A 21,706-nucleotide genomic window follows, 5' to 3' on the forward strand; every position below is an offset into this window, starting at 1 on the left:
CTTACTGTTTTTCAATATTCCAAGTAGATTATTGTTAGACTCCTTGGATAACTAAACAAACTTTCAAGATAATTTATGCTTGACTGGCTGATTATAGATGCTGTATTCCAGAAAATGAAAAATATATACTTTTCATGTTCATTCTGCATGTCTTATTTATAAAGGATTATAATAGCCAAGAACAAGAACTGAGTACAGGATGATTTAAAAGGGTTGTTGGTTTTTTAACTTAGAAAAATATAGTTATTATGCAAAAGTATATTCATCCTAGTTATTCTGCCTGGGGTACTCCTAAGCTGTGCTTGGGAGGAGACAAAGAAAGAAAAGAATATTTTCTCTTCCTTTCAAGTTTAAATTTTCCTTAAAATTAAATCAATAATGACAGGTTACACATTTGGTATAAATGGGATAAGAAACAATGGACTCTGTAAACTTACATTTCCAACCCAGAAAATTAAAAAATTTGTTTCAACAAGAGCCAATGAAAGCTGATTCTGTCCCTCGCCTACATCTAACATCAAGAACAGAAAAGAGAGGAAGCTACTTCCCAAAATTAATTTGAATGTTTTACTCCTGAAATTGGCAGACTGCAAATAGCATGAATCAACAAGCTAATTAACTATCAAAAAGAAACAAGTGATTACAAATAGTCCCAAGCGTCCCCTCTTCCATAGCCACAAATTCTTGAGTCAGCTTTGCCCCAAATAGACATATCTTTTTGGGAATTGAGGAAGTGCATTCATTCATTCATTTTATAAATATTTATTGGAAATTCTCTAGGTGCAAAGCATTTGGTTAATTCCCAATCACTTCTAATAAAGTAACTTCTCAAGTAAATTGACATTAAGCCCATGGCAAAGTGCTATTTAAATCTTGCTGCACAAGAAGATGTTCCTGAGTGAACCAATTTAAAGAACTCTGTCTTGGTAGAGACATATAGGAAAAGAAGCAGGTACAGTAAGGAAATGCCTGGTTGCTCACAAGGGCTGCTCACAAGGCTCATCAAGATGGATAATGAACTTCCCAGAGTGGTTGTTAATTACATTCTGCATTCAAGCCTAAACCAGGCTTGGAAACCTTTTCTTTATCACTCCTGGGATAGTTTCTCTTGATAATGAAAAAAAATTTTTGATAAAACTGCCTCCTCAGAAAAAAAGTACTGCCAAGGAGAGAAGGGTTTGGCATGACCACCAGAAGAAAGAAAAGAAGAGAAGTTGTTAAAATGTAGTCTTCATGACATTCCCAGTCTCTGCTACATTAAAATGCTGAGGACATTGACAATCTGATCTCTCATGTACTGCCACTGAGAGTGGAGAATAGTGCAATAATCAATGGACAACTGTTTAGCTTAATCTACCAGAGTAGAGAGTACACTGTCCCTGCAGAAGTGCATTTACCTGTGAGCTAGGAGAGATGAACTAAATGGCAATAGTAACATTGCTCTTAATAGCCTCAAATTGGAAATATTAACAATAACTTAAAATAAAACTTTCAACAATGGAATGGTTAAATAAATGGTGGTCTATTCATACAACATGATAGTATACTGCAGTGAAAATGGACCTCCTGCACAAAACATGCAACAATATGAATTTCACAAACTTACCATTGAACAAAAGAAACTGCCTGAAGTCCAACAGTACAATTTCATTTGTGCAAAGTAAAAAACCAGGGAAAAAAAGAAAACAAGAACATTGTTCAAGAGTGCATACATAGTTTATAAATTATACAGAAAAACAAGGAAGGAATCACCAGGAGGAAAAAAGAATGTCAAAACTGGAGCAGAGAGACAGAGGTAATGATTAGCATGGAGCAGGAGGGGAGAGCCCAGGGATAAGAGATATGCTGTTTCTTGACCTCAGTGGGAGTTGCAGTGGTGTTTTCTTTATAATAACTTATGAAGGTATAGATTTATATACTATGGATGTTTCCATAGATTTCATAGTAAAGAAAACTGTCTATCTACTGATACTCACTGACTTCTAGTATTATTAAACAGGACAATATTTCAAGATTACAAAAAAGCTGGCTATTGCTGTATAAATGTTTATTGAATTTGTAAAGATGACTTAAAAATATATCTGGGTCGTAATTGTCTTTGCACTGTTTTTTAGTAATTGCAGGTGATTTTACAGCTCACAGACACATGAAAACCTTCAGCTCTCCCAGCAACTCCAGCACCATCCCTGGCTTCATCCTCCTGGGCTTCCCTGGCCCCAGGGAGAGGCAGATCCTCCTCTTCGTGCTCTTCTCCACTGTCTACCTCCTGACCCTCATGGGCAATGGTTCCATCATCTGTGCTGTGCACTGGGATCAGAGACTACACACCCCCATGTACATCCTGCTGGCCAACTTCTCCTTCCTGGAAATCTGGTATGTCACCTCCACAGTCCCCAACATGTTGGCCAACTTCCTATCTGACACCAAGGTCATCTCCTTCTCTGGGTGCTTCCTTCAGTTCTATTTCTTCTTCTCCTTGGGCTCTGCAGAATGCTTCTTCCTGGCAGTGATGGCATTTGATCGGTACCTTGCCATCTGCAGGCCCCTACACTACCCCACTCTTATGACTGGGCATCTATGCAACATCCTTGTGGCCACCTGCTGGATACTTGGCTTCCTCTGGTTCCTTATTCCAATCACTGTCATTTCCCAGATGTCTTTCTGTGGATCCAGGATTATTGACCATTTCCTATGTGATCCAGGTCCTCTGTTAGCCCTTACATGTTCCAGACACCCTGTAATAGAGTTGATGAGCTCCACCTTAAGCTCCCTGCTTTTATTTATCCCCTTTCTCTTCATCATGGGGTCTTATGTCCTTGTCCTCAGAGCTGTATTAAAGGTCCCATCAGCAGCTGGAAAAAGAAAGGCCTTTTCCACCTGTGGGTCTCACCTAGCTGTGGTCTCACTCTTCTGTGGCTCAGTAATGGTCATGTATGTGCACCCAACATCTGAGCATGAAGCTGGGATGCAGAAGATTGTGACTCTGTTTTATTCTGTTTTTACTCCACTCATTAATCCTGTCATATATAGTCTGAGGAACACTGATATGAAGCAGGCAATGAAGAAATTACTGGGAATATATCACTAAGAGTCTGTTTAAAAGATCATGAAACAATCTGATTTTACCTTTTTTAAAAAAGAAAATTAAATGATATCATTCAGAATATCTTTCATATTGATTTTTTAATTATTTTTACATATTTTATTTTTATTTATTATTTGTTTTATTTATTTTTATTTTTGTTTCAATTATGTTTTTTATTTTTTTAAAGAGAGAGAGAAGAGAGAGAGAGAATTTTTTAATATTTATTTTTCAGATTTCAGTGGACACAACATCTTTATTTTATTTTATGTGGTGCTGAGGATTGAACCCAGCACTCCGCGCATGCCAGGCAAGCGCGTTACCGCTTGAGCCACATCCCCAGCCCTATGTATTTTAAATTTTTTATCATTTTCTAGAATTTGTGGGCTACAGTTTTCTAAAATATGGTCAAATTTTACAAATGGGAAAGTTATCAATTGAAAAAATTTAGTTGAACTTATTGGAGAAATAACATTAAAAACAAATCTGCCAACACAGAAAACTTCCAGTTTTGTTATTGAAAAAGCAATAAACCAGAATTCAGTATTCAGCACAGACAACCCAATAACTGACTTGCAATGTAGAAGTTAGCCACCAAGGTCAGGCTCCTTCCCTCCCACAGAAACTGGGAAATGAAGCTCTGTCTTCACTGATCATTACATGTCAAAGACACATTCCCAGGTCCTTGAGAAAGACAATCCTGGATCTTAACACTGACCAAAAGCTTGAGCTTTTAAAGATTTACACACATCTTTTTGAAAAAGCAAATAATTTAATTACAAGTTTTCTAAAGTTAATGCTCTAAGAAAAGGGAGAAGAGAAAATCTCTTCCTTTGTTTTCAACAGAGATAATTAAGCTGCTTTTATTTTTACTGCATTTGCCCTTATGTTACATAAGACCATAACACTAAGACAAACCTAAAGTTTTCCTCTAATCTTTCAGCAACAAGTTATCTTTACTCCTTTTGTTGAGTTTATATTTTTGTCCTCTAAAATATCTGTCATGGCAACAAAAATTAATATCTTTGAAACGTAAATATCTTCATATAAATAAAAAATACCATTGATACAATAGAAAAGATGCCAAATATATGAAAAAATCAAGAGTAAAAGCTTTTAAATATCCAGTTAAAGTAAAAGCTTTTAAGTATCTAAAAAAATCTATTTTAGGGATAAAGAGAGAAATACAAATAAAAGTGTAATAAGTATACTTCTTTTTTTCCCAAAATTGACAATGTCAAAAAGGATGTTGGGAAAAACAACAGTCTTATACTTTGCTAGTAGAGCATAAATCGGCACAGCTTCTAGGGAGGACATTTTGCCAGCATCTATCAAAATTTAAATAGAGTTCCCTTTGAAGTGCAATTTCACTCTTAGATATTTATCTTACAGTGCATGAACACAAGAAAATAGCATATGTGCAAGAATATTGACTACTGTTTCTAACAGAAAACCATATTCTTTGGAACCATTGAATTCCCATTAATTAAGGATTAATTAGGTAAATTATTATATACCCATAAAACAGAAAACCATAAAACCTTATAATGAGGCTCTGTACATGTCTTTTAATGTGAAACTATCCTTAAGACAAATTGTTAAAAGAAAAGCAATGTGAAGGAAATCTTTATCCTGGGCCCCTTTAATGAAGAAAGAGTATATAGATATGCAAGTATTTATATTCATAAATGCATAATAGGTTCTTGAAAAAAATGAAGAAGCTGAGCATGGTGGCACACACTGGTAATTCTAGCGGCTTGGGAGGCTTGGGCAGAACAATTTCAAGTTCAAAACCAGCCTCAGACCCTCTCTCAAAGTAAAAATTCCAAAACAGGCTGGGGATATGTTCAGTAGTTGAACATACCCTGGAGAACGGAGGTGGTGAGGAGGAGGAGGGGAGAAAGAAGAAGGAGGAGGAGTGGAGGAGAAGAAGAAGAAGAAACTAGTAACAGTGATTACTTTGGGGGAAAAAATCAAGTCTGGTAATAAGAACACTTTCACTATATATGCTTCGTGGTTCTTAAATTTCACATTATGTGAATTTAATTGCATTGAAACATACATTAAAATAAGATTAATGTAAGAATTTAAAAAAAAACTTCTAAAACTATACCATTATAAAATTAAAACCAGAAAAAAAATTCTTCATATTTGTTTGAAAAACCAGGAACAGGGCTGATTATTGATGGAAAATGAAAAACAAAAGAAATTTGGTGATGTCTTTGTATCATCTCTCTCTCTCAAATTCTCTGTGTTGGGATAAAGTGGAAAATGTTTTCCTCCTCTCATGACCTATAAGAGTTAGTAATCTATGAAAAATTGAAGGTGGCTTTTTTTTAAATAATCCTCATGTTATCTTCTTCCACTTAGTCATTTTACCAAATAGACAAATTCAATGTTCTAGGATGAGCTAGATAAATGTAAATAAATCATTTATTTATGATTTATAGATGAAATTTTTAATGAATTTATAAATGAGTAATATATTATCTCCTTCCCTGTGGGGTTCATAAACCCATGGTAGATAAAGCAAGTTGCTCTACAAACAAGGAAATAACAGTTGCTGTGGGAGCAAGTAGAAGAATAGCACAAATGAAAGCCCAGCATTCTAAGGGGTAAGAAATCATGGGTAGTTCTAACAATGCATATAGCTGGCCATCTCCATGTACAAATGTATCACAATATACAAAACAGAAGTGTTCCAAGAATGTGTCCACATGGCAGGCATGGCTGGCATGATTCATTGTTGGCCACACCTACTGATTTATTAATGGATATCCTTAATCAAAATAAATATGGCTCTGAGATGTAATAGAATTCCTAATTCAACAAATAGATATACAGGTAGATACAAAGAGAAATAGAGAGTAATAAGAAAATATGTCATTTGGGTATCCCAATATAAAAACTGATCTTCAAAGGATATCAAAGTACAAATATTATGCTGATATTCAAAGCATTGTGCTCAGAACTTATTTTCCTTTGAGCCAGAATCACATCATTTGAACTATACCTTATATATTTAACCTGATTTTTATGGGTTCAATATATAGCTTTCTTTTTAACTCAAGGGATATACTGACACTTATTTCTATTTAAGGAAGACTTATTTAATGCAATAATTTTTTCACCCACAATAAAAACAATAGCTTGCTCTTTTCTCAATATAAAAATCATAAATATTATTGTAATAATTCTGGAAACAGTAAAGCACAAAACTATTTGAAGTTACCTAAAATCCTGCCATTCTGAGTAATTACCATTAATATTTTAGTGAACAGTTTTCCTTGTGTTCTTTAACACACACATGCGCGTGCGTGTACACAATTTTACGTGCGTGGGATAATGTGCATACTGTTCTGGTAACTCCTTTGTTTATTCCCTGCCACTCCCAACCACCATCATTTTTTCCTTCAGTCTATTTCTTACTCCACTACCTTCCATCTCTGCTTGATAAGCAACATTGACAATCCAGGATGTATTCATACTTAATACTATGCTCCATGCTTCTAATTATATATAAATATTTATTATTATATATTCAGCATTTTGGGTTTTTTGTCTTTTGAAAATCAAATCATGCTACATAAACTTATCCCTATCTTTCTTTTTTGCATTTAACCTCACCATAAGCAAACCGCTCCAAGGTAAGATTAAGTATACAAAATAGTTTTGCTTTTAAAATAGGCCAGAGATGAATAATAAACAAAATCAGTGTCCTTCATCAAAGCAGGAATATAATCGCTAATGTGATCAAACTAATACTCATTCAATAAATGACATGTCCAAAGAATTGGTTTCAGGTCCTTATTGAATAACCTGTCATTGAGAAACTTTAAGACTAAAGTCTTTATGAAGAATATCGCCATAATTATGTGATTTATGTTCTTCATATTTATTAAATGTCCAGAGGTATAATTCATATACATCACCATTGTGGTTAATATAACATGGACACCACCAGCAAATGAGACCTAAAGGTGGAAAAGGTATTTTGATGACTAGCTACTAATAGCACCTGAAGAATAACTCTTATCATCAATGCAAAAGTAATGTTGCATAGATGAAGCACAAGGCTATCAGTGGGCCCTTGTATAGTGGATGCTATAAAGTGCTATCTAGACCTTTCTTCAAGACCAAGGCAATCAGTACCCCCAGCTGCCAGAAGTGTATATACTGATGAGGCTCACTGCTGAATCCCTTGCCAGAAATTTCCCTGACAAAGAAACTAGCCTGTCATTGACTAACTCCCTACCCAGAGGCAGCTCATATCCAGTGATTAGTCAGTGCTGGTGTAAAAAGACCTGACACTCAATAAAAAGGAATGCTGCTTCACTCCAGAGCTCCTCATGGTGTCAGCTATAACACCATGAAGAGAAAAAGAAAACTCAAATTACTAAAATACATGATGAAGAAAGAAAATCACAATGGACATGTCTGAAATACAGAAGACAAAAACTATTTTGAAAATTTTTTATTCCAATAAAATAGAAAATATCAAAGACACTGACAAATTTTTAGAGACATATGACCTATCCAAACTGAATGAAAATGTCATACATGATTTAAATTGATCAATTTCAAGTAATGAAATAGAAAACTCTATTAGAAGCCTACCAAACAAGAAAATCCCAGGACCAGATGGATTCTTAGCTAAGTTCTACAAGACCTTCAAAGAATAACTAACACCAATACTCCTCAAAGTATTCCATGAAATAGAAAAGGAGGGAATCCTTCCAAAGTCATTCTATGAGACTAATATCACCCTGATACCAAAACCAGACAAAGACACATCAAAGAAAGAAAACTTCAGATCAATATCCCTGATGAACATAGATGCAAAAATTCTCAATAAAATTCTGGCAAATCACATACAAAAACATTAAAAAGATAATGCTCCACAATCAAGTGGGGTTCGGTTCATTCCAGGGATGCAAGGTTGGTTCAACATACAGAAATCAATAAATGTTAATTCATCATATTAGTAGACTTAAAAACAAGAATCATATGATCATCTCAATAGATGCAGAAATTTTTTTTTAAAAAAACAGCACCCTTTCATGTTCAAAACACAAGAAAAACTAGTAATAGTAGGAACATACCTCAACACCGTAAAAGCTATATATGCTAAACCCAAGGCCAGCATCATTCTAAATGGAGAAAATTTGAAAGCATCCCCTCTAAAAACTGGAACAAGACAAGGAGGTCCTCTTTCACTACTTTTATTCAACATGATACTTGAAACTCTAACCAGAGCAATTATACAAAAGAAAAAAATTAAAGGAATATAAATAGATAAAAAAGAACTCAAACTATCACTATTTGCCAATGACAGGATTCTATACCTAGAAGATCCAAAAACATTTCACCAAAAAACTTCAAGGACTAATAAATGAATTCAGCAAAGCAGCAGGATATAAAATCAACACCTATAAATCAAATTCATTTCAATACATCAGTAATGAGTCCACTGAAAGAGAAACTAAGAAAACTACCCTATTTACAATAGCCTCAAAAAAAAAAAAAAACACCTGGGAATCAATCTAATAAAAGAGGTGAAAAATCCCTATAATGAAAACTACAGAACACTAAAGAAAGAAATTGAAGAAGCACTTAGAATATAGAAAGATCTCCCATGCTCCTGAATAGGCAGAATTAATATTGTCAAAATGGCCATACTACCAAAGGCATTATACAGATTTAAAGCAATTCCTATTAAAATCCCAATGACATTCTTCATAGAACTAGAAAAAGCAATCTTGAAATTTATTTGGAAAAATAAGAGACCCAGAATAGCCAAAGCAATCCTTAGTAAGAAAAGTAGAGCCAGAGTCATCACAATACCAGACCCTAAGCTTTACTACCAAGCTATAGTAACAAAAATGACATGGTATTGGCACCAAAATAGACACCTAGACCAATGGTACATAATAGAAGACACAGAGACAAACCCACACAAATACAGTTATCTATCTCATACTAGACAAATGTGGCAAAAACATTCACTGGAGAAAAGAAAGCCTATACAACAAATGGTGCTGGCAAAATTGGAAATCTATATGTAGCAAAATGATATTAAACCTCTCTCTCACACCCTGCCCAAAAATCAACTCAAAACAGATCAAAGACTTAGGCACTAGAACAGAAAACCTGCACCTAATAAAAGAAAAAATGGGCCCAAGTCTTCACCATGTCAGCCTAGGATCTGCTTCCTTACATAGACCCATAAAGCACAAGAAATAAAATCAAGAATCAATAAATGGGATGGATTCAAACTAAAAAGCTACTTCTCAGAAAAGGAAACAATCAATAATGTGAGGAGAAATTCTACAGATTGGGAGAAAATCTTACCACATGTACCTCCCATAAAGCATTAATCTCTAGAATATATAAAGAACTCAAAAAACTTAAGATCAAAAACCAAATAACACAGCCAATAAATGTGCTAAGGAACTGAACAGACACTTCACAGAAGACGAAATAAAATCAATCAACAAATACATGAAAAAATGTTCAACATCCCTAGCAATTAGAGAAATGCAAATCAAAACTACATTAAATTTTCATCTCACTCCAGTCAGAATAACAATCATAAGAATACAGGAAACAATAAATGTTTGTGAGGATGTGGAGGAAACAGTACACTCATACATTGCTGGTGGGACTACAAATTAGTGCAACCTATCCAGGCACGGTGGTGGCACATGCCTGTAATCCCAGTAGCTCAGGAGACTGAGTCAGGAGGATTGCAAGTTCAAAGCCAGCCTCAGCAACTTAGCGAGGCCCTAAGTAACTCAGCAAGACCCTGTCTCTAAAATAAAATATTTTATAAAAGGGTTGAGAATGTAGCTAAGCACATCTGGGTTCAATTCCCAGAACAAAAAAAAAATGGTGCAACCACTACATAAAGCAGTTGGAGATCCCTCAGTAAACTCAGAATGGAACCAGCATTTGATCCAGCTATCTCACTCCTCAGTTTATACTCAAAGGGCTTAAAATAAGCATATTACAGTGATGCAGCCATATCAATTTTTATAGCAGCTCAATTCACAATAGCTAAACTATGGAACCAATTTAGGTCCTTCCATAGATGAATGGATAAAGAAACTGTGGTATATATTCAATGGAATATAAATACTCAGCCTTAAAGAAGAATAAAATTATGGCATTTGCCAGTAAATGGATGGAGTTGGAGAATATCGTGCTAAATTAAATAAGCCAATCCCAAAAAAACAAAGGCAGAATGTTTTCTCTAATATGTGGACATTAATTCACAATAAGGGGGAGGGGCATTAGGGAAGAATAGAGTTACCTTAGATTACATAGAGGGGAGAGAATGGAGGAGAGGGGAGGGGATGTGGGGATAGGAAGGATAGTAGAATGAAACAGACATTATTACTTTATATATATATATGACTGCATGACCAATGTGATTCTACAACATGTACAATCAGAAAATAAAAAATTATGCTTCATCTACATATGATATATCAAAGTGCACAAATGCATTCTACTCTCGTGTGTAACTAATTAAAACAAATTAAAAAATAAAAAACTCTGATACCATTTTCTTATGCATGGAAATTCACTATGAGAAGGTTCTGAGGTCTCCAAATATATTCAAGAACAGAATGAGAAGATATATGCTACCCAAGGCTTCCTCCTGCTGGACCCTGCTGAAAGTGGAGTTTGAGTTATTGAAATTACAGTTTATGAAGACAATGGTATAAGCTTTGGAAGATAAACCATAAAATTAAAGATCCTACCTCCAGCTGGAGCACTCATTTACCCACTGGATGATTGGAGTGTCCCTACCTCCTCTACAGAGCATCAGTTCTTCATATTGGCTGCCAGAGCCACACTGTCATTTACTTCAAGTACTAACTTTCTAAAATTCTACACCTAGAGTGTCCTCTAGTGGCTCAGCATCCACTTTGGGTTTCCAAAGTGTATAGGACTATGTAATCTTTTGATTCGTTTCTGAGAAAACACAATGAAGCATTTATTTTTTTATTATTATTCAAAGTGATTTAATAAAATATGTAGTTGGTCAGCCCAATACAATGTTTATTTCTTATCTGACACCAGTACCATTAATTCTCTTCATTCCTTTGGTCAGTTTTCCAGGTGGCTTTAGACTTCAATAAGTCATATCTTAGCAAGTTGCAATCTTATTCCCCAAAATTAATAAAAGGCTTTTCTCCAGGTGAGGGGTAGATAATGATGGTTAATGCTAATTCATTTCCCAGATTTCCAAGAACTACAGTTTTGCCATGATTCAAATCTTAAGATTGATTTCTGTTGTTGTTTCTCAGACAGTTGCTCATTGAAAAATGATTTATAATGTTATTTGTTTTATTATAAGTTATTTGTAATTAAAGTAGTATTTATTGCAATTTCCAGTTATTTTCTTTGGAGACTTTTATGTTATTATTGCATTTCCTTGAATGTTGGAAAGATACAGTATGTGTTGCTTGCTCATTACACAAGAACAGAATGAGAAGATATATGCTACAAATAAGTACAATAAAGTGGATACTAAACCATCAAACACATACATCCTTGCTGTTTCCTTGAATATCTAATAAGAAGTATAGTAAATATTTTAATTATAGTTTTCCTATAAATATAACTTATAAGGAAACAATTGATAAGACTTTATATTGCTAATTTTTAACTCTACTTGTCAACTTATGATTCATAGATTCGTCATATACAGTATTCAGTGCCCAAAAGTCACAATTGGTTCAAATAAGTTAAGTGACTTCAAAGTTAAACTCTAAACTCTAAGTCAATATTTCTAGCTATTATTTTGTCTTTATATTCCTAAGGTTTGCATTTATTTATTTATTTATTTATTTATTTAGAGCCTGGGAATTAAACTCAGGGGCGACCACTGAGCCACATCCTCAGCCCTATTTTTATTTTATTTAGAGAAAGTGTCTCACTGAGTTGCTTAGCAGTCGGTTGCTGAGGCTGGCTTTGAACTTGAAATCCTCCTGCCTCCGATTCCAGAGCTTCTGGGATTAAAGGTGTGTGCCACAATGCCCAGCCTGTTTGCATATGGTATACATCTTTTTTGGGTTTGAGAGCATTGTATTTCAAGAAAGTTCAGAAATATATTAGGATAGCATGAAGCAGTTAAAAGTTTTACTTTCAGAGATATTTTAAGTGCTAATACTGGATTTAATCTTTCAAATGTTAATTTATTTTCTGGATGTGGTGGTTATTTTTAAAATCCCATAGGTCTGTGTGATATTTTAATTGTATGTAACTCCTTTGTTGCCGGGCACAATGGTGCATGCTGAAATACCAGATGTTTCCGAGGCTGATGCAGGAGGATCGCAAGTTCAAAACCAGCCTCAGTGCTTAACAAGTCCCTAAGCAATTTAGTGAGATCCTGTCACAAAAAAAAAAAAAATATTTTTAAAAAGGACTGAGGATGTGGCTCAGTGGCTAAGCTCCCCTGATTCAATACCCAATACAAAAAAGAAAAAACTTCATCTTTTACTTCATACCTGTTACAGTCTGTTGGTCTGCCTTTTAAACCCATTGCTATAAATTTGCTGAAATATTAACACATTAGTAAAACCTTTCTTAAACAACAATAAATAAATAAATATCTGTTATCTCCTCCATAGTACCTAAAATTCTTACAATTTCTTCATTTTGACAAAGTTTATCACCTATTTGACCACTTTCTTCCTCCTGGCAATTGTGGCATTTGATGGTGGCTTTGTTGCCATCACAGTCCCTTATGATTACTACTGGACATCTCTATGCCAAATTATTAATCATTTGATAAATATTTGGTTTTTGATCATTTCTGATCTCACATCAGTACCTCTTACAAAAAGCCCTTAGGAAACTCCAAATTTCCTCACCATTTAATGTGGAATCCAAGACTTCTGATAGCTCTCACCTGACCCCCAGCACCTGTGATAGAATTCATCTGCTCACCCATGAATTGTATGCTGCTAGGATCCCTTCCTCTGCCATGGGACCAGTGCTGTCTTCATGAAAGAAAGTTCAATTCATGAGTAAATGCTAGGGAGTTTTAAATTAAAGAGACAAGACTCTTATTATCTTTAAAACCAGCTCCGGGACGGCTTCTCCTAGCTCCCGCCTCCAGCCACCAAATGCGGTAGCAAGGTTTACAGAAGAGAGGAGAGAGAGAGAGAGAGAGAGAGAGAGAGAGAGAGAGAGAGAGAGAGAGAGAGAGAACATGCCAGGGAGTGGGCTTTTATTGGGGAACAAAAATTCCAGGGAAAATCCCATCCAATGAAGGTTAAGGGGAGCAGCATCCCAAGGTCAGGAGTCTTCAGGGCAGTGGCCAGGCACGCCTCTGCAAGGACAAGCCCTCAGACCTGGGAAAGGGTGAGGAAAGCTCTAACACAGCTTGTGTCTAAGTGCCTCTCACCCAGCCAGGGAGGTAACTCAAATCATGTGCGAGGATGGCCTCCCACACTTTTCTCTAAATCAGGGGACCTTATGTGTTGATTCTGGGAGCTGTATTAGCTGTTCATTAAGCAGATGTGCAACAAAAGGCTTGCTTATATGGCTCCAACTTGGCATTGGCTTTATTCCATTGGCTTTATTTGACTTTTAGGGACTGGCTTATTTAACTTAGTATGTTAGTCTCCAGATCTATTCATAATTTTATTCTTCTTTATGGCTGAGAAATATTCCATTGTGATGTACCACATTTTCTTCAACTATTCATCTGTTGAAGGCACCTAGCTTGTTTCCATAGCTTAGCTATTGTGAATTAAGCTGCTATAAACATTGAAGTGGCTGTGTCACTGTAGTATGCTGATTTTAAGTCCTTTGGGTATGTGCTGAGAAATGGGATAACCAGGCCAAATTGTGGTTCCATTCAAAGTTTTCTGAGGAATCTCCATATTGCTTTCCAGAGTGGTTGCATCAATTTTAGTCCTACCACCAATAGGGGTGTGCTCTTTTCCCCACATCCTCACCAACATTTATTGTTATTTATATTCTTCATAATTGCTATTCTGGCTGGAGTGAGATGGATTCTCAGTGTAGTTTTAATTTGTATTTCTCTATTGCTAGAGATGTTGAACATATTTTCATATATTTGTTAACTATTCGTATTTCTTTTCTTCTGTGAAGTTCCTGTTCAGTTCCTTTGCCCATTTATTGATTGGGTTATTTGTTTGTTTGTTTTTTAAGTTTTTTGAGTTCTTTATATATGTTGGAGTTTAATGCTCTATCTAATGTGTGTGTGGTACAGATTTTCTCCCATATTGTAGGCTCTTTCTTTATGCTTTAGATTGCTTCCTTTGCTGTGAAGAAGCTTTCTAGTTTGATGCCATCCATCTACTGATGATTGATTTTACTGCTTGTGTTTTAGGAGTCATATTAAGGAAGTCAGTTTCTGAGCCAATGTGTTGAAGTGTTGAGCCTATATTTTTTCCTAGTATGTGTAGGGTTTCTGGTCTAATACCTAGGTCCTTGATCCTTTATCCACTTTGAGCTGAGTTTTGTGCAGGGTGAAAGAAAGGGGGTAAATTTTATTCCACTACATATGGATTTCCAGTTATCCCAGCACCATTTGTGGAAGAGGCTATCCTTTCTCCAATATATGCTATTGACAGCTTTATCTAGTATGAGATAAATGTATTTTTGTGGGTTTGTCTTTGTGTCTTCTATTCTGTTCCATTGGACTTCTGGCTTGTTTTGGTGCCAATATCATGCCATTTTTGCTTCTATAGTTCTATAGTTTAATTTTAGTTTTGGTATTGTGGTGCCTCCTGCTTTGCTTTTCTCACTAAGGATTGTTTAACTATTCTGGGCCTCTTATTTTTCCAAATGAATTTTATGACTGTTTTATCTATTTTCATGAAAAAATCATTGTAATTTTGATGGAAATTGCATTGAATCTGTATAGTGCTTTTGGTAGTATGGCCATTTTGAGAATATTGATTCTGCCTCTCCAAGAACACTGGAGGTCTTTCCATCTTCTAAGGTCATCCTCAATTTCTTTCTTTAGTGTAATTTTCATTGTAGAGGTCTTTCTCCTCTTAGATTGATTTTCAACTATTTTATTTCTTTTTGAGACTATTATGAATGAGATGTTTTCCTAATTTCTATTTCAGCTGATTCATCATCGGAATATAAAAATGCAATTGATTTATGAGTGTTAATTTTATATCCTGCTACTTTGCTGAATTTGTGAGTTTTAGAAATATTCTGTTGGAGTTTTTTGGTCTTCTAAATATAAAATCATGTCATTGGCAAATAGAGCTAGTTTAGTCTCATCTCTTCCCATTCATAACCCTTTTATTCTATTATTTTGCCTAGTTGCTTTGGTTAGAGATTCAAAGACTATGTTGAATAGAAGTGATGAAAGTGGACATCCCTTATTGTTCTTGTTTTTAGAAAGAATGCTTTCAGTTTTCCTCCATTTAGAATGATGTTGGCCTTGGGAAAAACTGGCCATTTTTTAAATCAAGTAAACCTTCAAATGTTGGTACACTTTTGAAAATATCAAGTTTCTAAAGTAAAAAACAAAGTCATTCTTTTTATAGACTTCTATGAATCACTTTTATACCATTCCGTGAATATAAATTTATCATCTAAGTTAAACTTCAATATTTTAAAAATTAAAGTAACTGCCTTGTAGTAGAAATAAATAATAGAATGGAATAAGAATCATTGAACTTGAAATGGCAAGTATTTATCAGACTCTATACCAGATTTTTAAACATTTTTTGTATAGAAAAAAATTAAAAATTATTTTCAGTATCTGATCTGAGCTCATGCTAATCATTGAATTCAACTATTGAAGTCTGTAAACTCACAATGAACAAAAAGAGAATCAGAAGTTATTTACACCCTGAACTTTGCTATTACTAACACTAGTATTTTCTGGTGTACAAATGTTTTGATCTTTGCCTTTCAAGTAGCTCACTATAAATATAAATGAATAGGAAAAATATTATGTAAATAGTACTTTATCAGCTCTTCTGAAGGTTTGGTTAACACTGATGTTGTCTTGTAACATTTTTATGACAAGTTCTTCTGCAAGGGATATATTTTTACATAATCATTACCAGAAATACAAATTCAAGCCAAAGGATTATTGAAATTTGATTGAAATGTACATCTATGGTGAATAGATGCCTAAGTCTACACGATGTACTATTCACCAAATTATGTACCTGCTCATAATATCGATGATTTCCCAAATCTAATCAGAGGGACTAAAAGTGTTTGAAAAGGCAAAAGAAGAAAAACAAGCATAGCAACACATGGATAGTCTTGTATGGAATTAACCTGAATTCAGCTCTTTGGGTTATTACTCCACAGAGGAGGAGACTCCTTTTGAAATGAGGGTGTTCTTTCATCCCTTTCATGGGGTGAAATGATTCACTCAACAAATAGATGACTGGAATTTTCATGTGCCTAAATATGGCTGTAGCATAGGACATAAGTGTAGGAAAATATGAGGCAAGACGCAAAACAGGACAATGATGCTGTGTTGCAGGGGCCTCCCTCGCTAGGCCCAGGACTTTGAGTGTAATGCTATGGCCTGAGGAAATTATAATATTTAAGATAAAAATTCCTTCAAGGAAGATGAAGGGACAGACTATGAGTTGTACTTTAAAAACTGCTCCTTTGCTGGTGATGAAGAAAACTTGAATCCAATGGCAGCTTCTCAGTACATTGCTACAGAGTGGCCCCTTGAGTATCTTCAGGCCTGCTAAGTGTTTCATGAGAGGCAGGCTTCCTCAGTGGAACTGTTGTGACTCAGAAGTTCTAACTGAAAGAAGAGAGAGGAAGATCACTGAGCAGACCATAGTGGTCTGAAAATAGCGGGATTCCTTTTGAAAATATGCAGCTCCTTTGGCTGGGGTCCATTACTTCCCAGTCCATCTCCTTTTCCTGCTAAGGATGGAAAATATGTCCTCAGAATCCACAACTGAATTGACTCATCAAAAGACCAAAAATAAATAAATAAATCCCTGCAATACAGACACCTTCTATGTATTTTGCTTGACACTGAGCATATGATAAATATTCTGAACAGGTTTGGTGAGTGATTGACAAATCTATTGATGGCATCACTGAGAGATTTAAACCCAGTAAAATAAGTATTACTTTCTCCTCAACTGGGGGAAATCAAAGCAGAAATGAAGGCACAAGGATCTGCAGAGAAAAATGGAAGTCAGCAAGGGAATAACTAGTAGAAAGCTGTCTCTTGATACTGTTCTTCTAGTAAATGAATTCCCAAGGAGCAAAGGTCAGGCTCTGCTTATAATTCCAGGATCCTACAACAAATATACTCAGAGATTTTCATCCCAACCTATTTTCACACCTTCTCCCAGCTGTTTATGACAAGACAACTACCCTAGTCCCAGAAAAGCCCTGCAAGAAGCTGATTGAGAAGTTTCACCTGGGATTGTCTTTTCTGCTTCAGGAAAAAAAAGGTAATGTAATATTAAATGAGAGAAAATATTAACATACAACTGGAGAATCTATACCTCTGAGGGGAAAAAGAGTCTCCTGCTAACTCTACCATAGTTTTACATAAAACATCTACTATTTATTGTCTGTCAGATATTGACAAAGTGTTTCTACCTTGTTTCATAAAAACACCTTGGGAAGGCATTATTATTTCCACTAGACATTTGAGGAAAGCATTCAGCAATAAATAATTGGCTTGTAGAATTGCTATAATTGGGCAATGTAAGTGCTGAAATCCAAATTCCAGGGCTTCATCTTTCAATGTAGCACTGCTTGTAGTGTATCACAGCTGTCTACCACTTGCCATCAATGGATGATACTTATTGCCAAAGGAATTCAAGAAAGAGCTTATACAATTGGAAAGAGGGCTATATAGCACTAACTGGATGTCAAGCACTTGACAGATATTATTTGTTTAATCTCAAAATACCATATGTAAGCAGAGCTCTTACTCTCTCCACTTTCCAGAAAAGGAAACCAAAGCATTAAAAGGTCAATAATTTGCTTAATATCTACAGCTAAAAAGAGGTGGAGGCAGAATTCACACTCAGATGGTCAAGTTGGAGAAATAATATGCTAAAATGGAATGGTTTTCACTAGCAAGAAAATTCTCTCTCTCATAATGCCCTTTCAGATGAAATCTCTATCAGCACTCTATTAATTTCAGAAAATACAGACTTCTTAAATTACACATTCCTGAAACCTTTACCCATCTTTTTTGTTTGTTATTAGGTTCATGTGTTATAAAAATCACTTTCATATATTATTTTAAGGCTTGGAACATACTTTAGCAAAATTTCTTTTATTAATATATATTTTAATGGGTTTTTATTATCTTCCTTACTATGCATGCTTACTATCCAAAGCTTCTATGATAAAAATTTTCTAGTAAGAAAAAATATTTTTAATAAAGAGAGAGCAGAACTATTCAGTTATACAACCATTTGTTGAACACCCAATATGTGCTAGAAACTATAATAAAACAATGAATTCATCAAACAAAGCAGACAAATAAGTAAATATAATAAATGATAATAAAAAGATTATAAAATGATTTCAGATTTTGATAAGTTTCAGAAAGAAAATACATAGGAAGTTACCAACACAGAATTGGCAGAGAAGCTTACATTGGGTGTTCAATAAAGCTCTCCCTGAGGAGAGAATACCTGGGACAAAAACTGAAGAGGGAGCTCCAGATGAAATTTCCAGACCTGGTCAGAGAATGATTTGGTTTATTCTGGGACCCATGTAACTGAAGAAATGGGAAAAGGAAGGCAGACCAGGAAAGAGGGAGAAAGAAGGGAGGTAGTTAGTAGAAATAGGCAGAGGCCAGATTATTCAGGGGCTCATGCACCACAAAACAATGCTTGAATTTCATGATAGATTGAAGAAGGTACTAAATGTTTTTATGCAAAGAAATGACATGATCTCATCTATACTATTAAAAGGTCAGTGTGGCTGCTGTATAGAGAAGGGGCAGTAAAGAAGCAGATAGATCATTCAGGAAGCCTTCATAGTGATCTGGAGAAATAATACTGGTAGCTTGAACTCAGGGTAGGAGGCAGTGGCAGTGCAGAGAGATAAGCAGATGGGTCAAGGCACATTCTGGAAACAGCCACTAGGGTTTATGACTGGGTTGTATATGATGAAGCATATGAGAAAGGGAAGAGGGACAATATTTGAAATGGAAAGGAGAAAGAGTTCTCAAATATTACTTAACTATTATTCATCCTTCTAGTAATAAAAATATTATTAAGTTTCAGGTTATCTATTCAGGGGATCTTAAGCTCTACTTTTTCAGGTAGTATTTCCCAGTAAATTTGATAATTCACTCATGATATGCATAAATAATAATAATATTAGAGATAATGAATCCACAAATTAGTTTAGATACAGCCACTGTCCAATAATATTTTAGGTGGCATCAAAAGTCCCATAGGCAAGGAGGGAGGGGAGAAGTGGTGGAAAGTGATATTGGCCAAATTATATTGTTATATTGTGTGCATGTATGAATATGTAACAACAAATCCCATCATTGTATACAACTATAGTGCATCAATTTTAAAAGCCCCGTATTCTTTTCTTTCTTGTTTTGTTTATGCAGTGCTGAGGATCAAACCAGGACCTCATGCCTCCTAGGTGAACACTCTTCCACTGAACTACAACCCAATGCAAATGTCCCACAGTTTTGTTCCCTAAATCATCAAGGCCAACAAGCAGCTGAATTAGGTGACTGTTCACAAAGTAGAAAGGAAGTATACTTATCCATTTCATTTTAAAAAACTTATAAGCCCTTCTAAATGCAAGAATTTTATATATCTCCAATCACAGCATTGTTCCTTGACATAGCAAAAATCTCTTTTATAAAGGTGTTGACCAAGAAAAGAGCTGAACTAGTATAGTTAGTTCAAAAGGAAAGAAAAAGAGCCATGACTGGGGACAGCTACATGAACTAAGGATTTTAATTTGCTTTATTCACTGCTATATTCTCAGTACTTAGGAGAAATACCTAGCAAACAGTAAATACTCCATAAATATTAATTTAATAACAAATAATTTTAGGTTTCTTATTTAGAATAAAAGCCCCACTGCTATTCCTAGAATATTCAGTAATTGCAGGTGATTTTACTGTCCACAGACCATGAAAACCTTCAGATCCCCCAGCAACTCCAGCACCATCACTGGTTTCATCCTCCTGGGCTTCCCTGGCCCCAGGGAGGAGCAGATCCTCCTCTTCGTGCTCTTCTTCACTGTCTACCTCCTGACCCTCATGGGCAATGGTTCCATCATCTGTGCCGTGCACTGGGATCAGAGATTACACACCCCCATGTACATCCTGCTGGCCAACTTCTCCTTCCTGGAAATCTGGTATGTCACTTCCACAGTCCCCAACATGTTGGCCAACTTCCTGTCTGACACCAAGGTCATCTCCTTCTCTGGGTGCTTCCTTCAGTTCTATTTCTTCTTCTCCTTGGGCTCTGCAGAATGCTTCTTCCTGGCAGTGATGGCATTTGATCGGTACCTTGCCATCTGCAGGCCCCTACACTACCCCACTCTTATGACTGGGCATCTATGCAACATCCTTGTGGCCACCTGCTGGATACTTGGCTTCCTCTGGTTCCCAGTCCCTATCACCATCATTTCCCAGATGTCTTTCTGTGGATCCAGGATTATTGACCACTTTCTGTGTGATCCAGGTCCTCTGTTAGCCCTCACCTGTACCAGAGCCCCAGTGATGGAATTCCTCTGGATGATCCTAAGTTCTCTGCTCCTGTTTATCCCTTTTCTTTTCATCATGGGGTCCTATGCTCTGGTCCTTAGAGCTGTGTTGAGAGTTCCTTCAGCAGCTGGGCGAAGAAAAGCTTTCTCCACGTGTGGGTCCCATCTGACTGTTGTTTCACTTTTCTATGGCTCAGTGATGGTCATGTACCTGAGCCCAACATCGGAACATGAAGCTGGAATGCAGAAGCTTGTTACCTTGTTTTATTCTGTAGGAACCCCATTCATAAATCCTGTGATCTATAGCCTGAGGAACAAAGATATGAAGCATGCCCTTCAGAAATTTTTAGTAATATAAAATGTAGGACCTTACTCAAACAAATATCCTTGCAGACAACTCAAAAGCAAAAAAAACCTAAGTAATCCAATGGAACAAATTATGTGTGTATAAATATCTCATAACAAAGCCACTATTATGCACAATTATAATTTACTAATAAGAACAATTTAGAAAGAAACAAATAACCTGAACAGATTTCTCAAGAGAAGATATACAGTCAACAAGTATATGAATGAACAAATGCTTGACATTCCTAATCATCAGCAAAATACAAATTAAACCCAAAAAGAGATATCATCTCATCCCAGTTAGAATTTCTATTATGAAAATTACCAAAAAAAATAACAAATCCTGGTGAGTATGTGGTGAAAGGAGAACTTTGATACATTGCTGGGTGGAACATAAATTAGTATGGCCATTATGGAAAGTAGGGAAGTTCTTCAAAAAATAAGTAAAAATAAATAGAACTGCTATAAGATCCTGCTGTCCCACTACTAAATATATATCCAAAAATAAATAAAATCAGTATGATATTTATTACAGCACTCTTCACAGTAGACAAGATATGTATGTGT

General features: G+C 35.5%; 2 protein-coding genes across 2 annotated transcripts; both read left to right on the forward strand.

Annotated features, from left to right (window-relative positions):
* The first annotated feature begins 2,122 nt into the window (after window positions 1-2,122).
* Window positions 2,123-3,088, forward strand: LOC124104013 (olfactory receptor 11G2-like). The gene has a single exon (XM_046460694.1). The coding sequence runs from the start codon at window positions 2,147-2,149 to the stop codon at window positions 3,086-3,088; it is 942 nt and encodes a 313-aa protein (XP_046316650.1). The 5' UTR covers window positions 2,123-2,146.
* A 17,125-nt stretch (window positions 3,089-20,213) lies between these two features.
* LOC124104578 (olfactory receptor 11G2-like) lies at window positions 20,214-21,149 on the forward strand. Its single transcript, XM_046461594.1, has one exon. The coding sequence runs from the start codon at window positions 20,214-20,216 to the stop codon at window positions 21,147-21,149; it is 936 nt and encodes a 311-aa protein (XP_046317550.1).
* The last annotated feature ends 557 nt before the right edge of the window (window positions 21,150-21,706 follow it).

The sequence above is a fragment of the Marmota monax genome, unplaced genomic scaffold, assembly GCF_021218885.2.
Source record: "Marmota monax isolate L192 unplaced genomic scaffold, Marmota_monax_Labrador192_F-V1.1 WCK01_AAM20220418_F8-fsc00001, whole genome shotgun sequence".
NCBI lineage: Eukaryota > Metazoa > Chordata > Mammalia > Rodentia > Sciuridae > Marmota > Marmota monax.

Bases quoted from the DNA above. Each gene is read 5' to 3' on its own strand.
- LOC124104013 (XM_046460694.1), top strand. From the start codon at position 2,147: ATGAAAACCTTCAGCTCTCCCAGCAACTCCAGCACCATCCCTGGCTTC.
- LOC124104578 (XM_046461594.1), top strand. From the start codon at position 20,214: ATGAAAACCTTCAGATCCCCCAGCAACTCCAGCACCATCACTGGTTTC.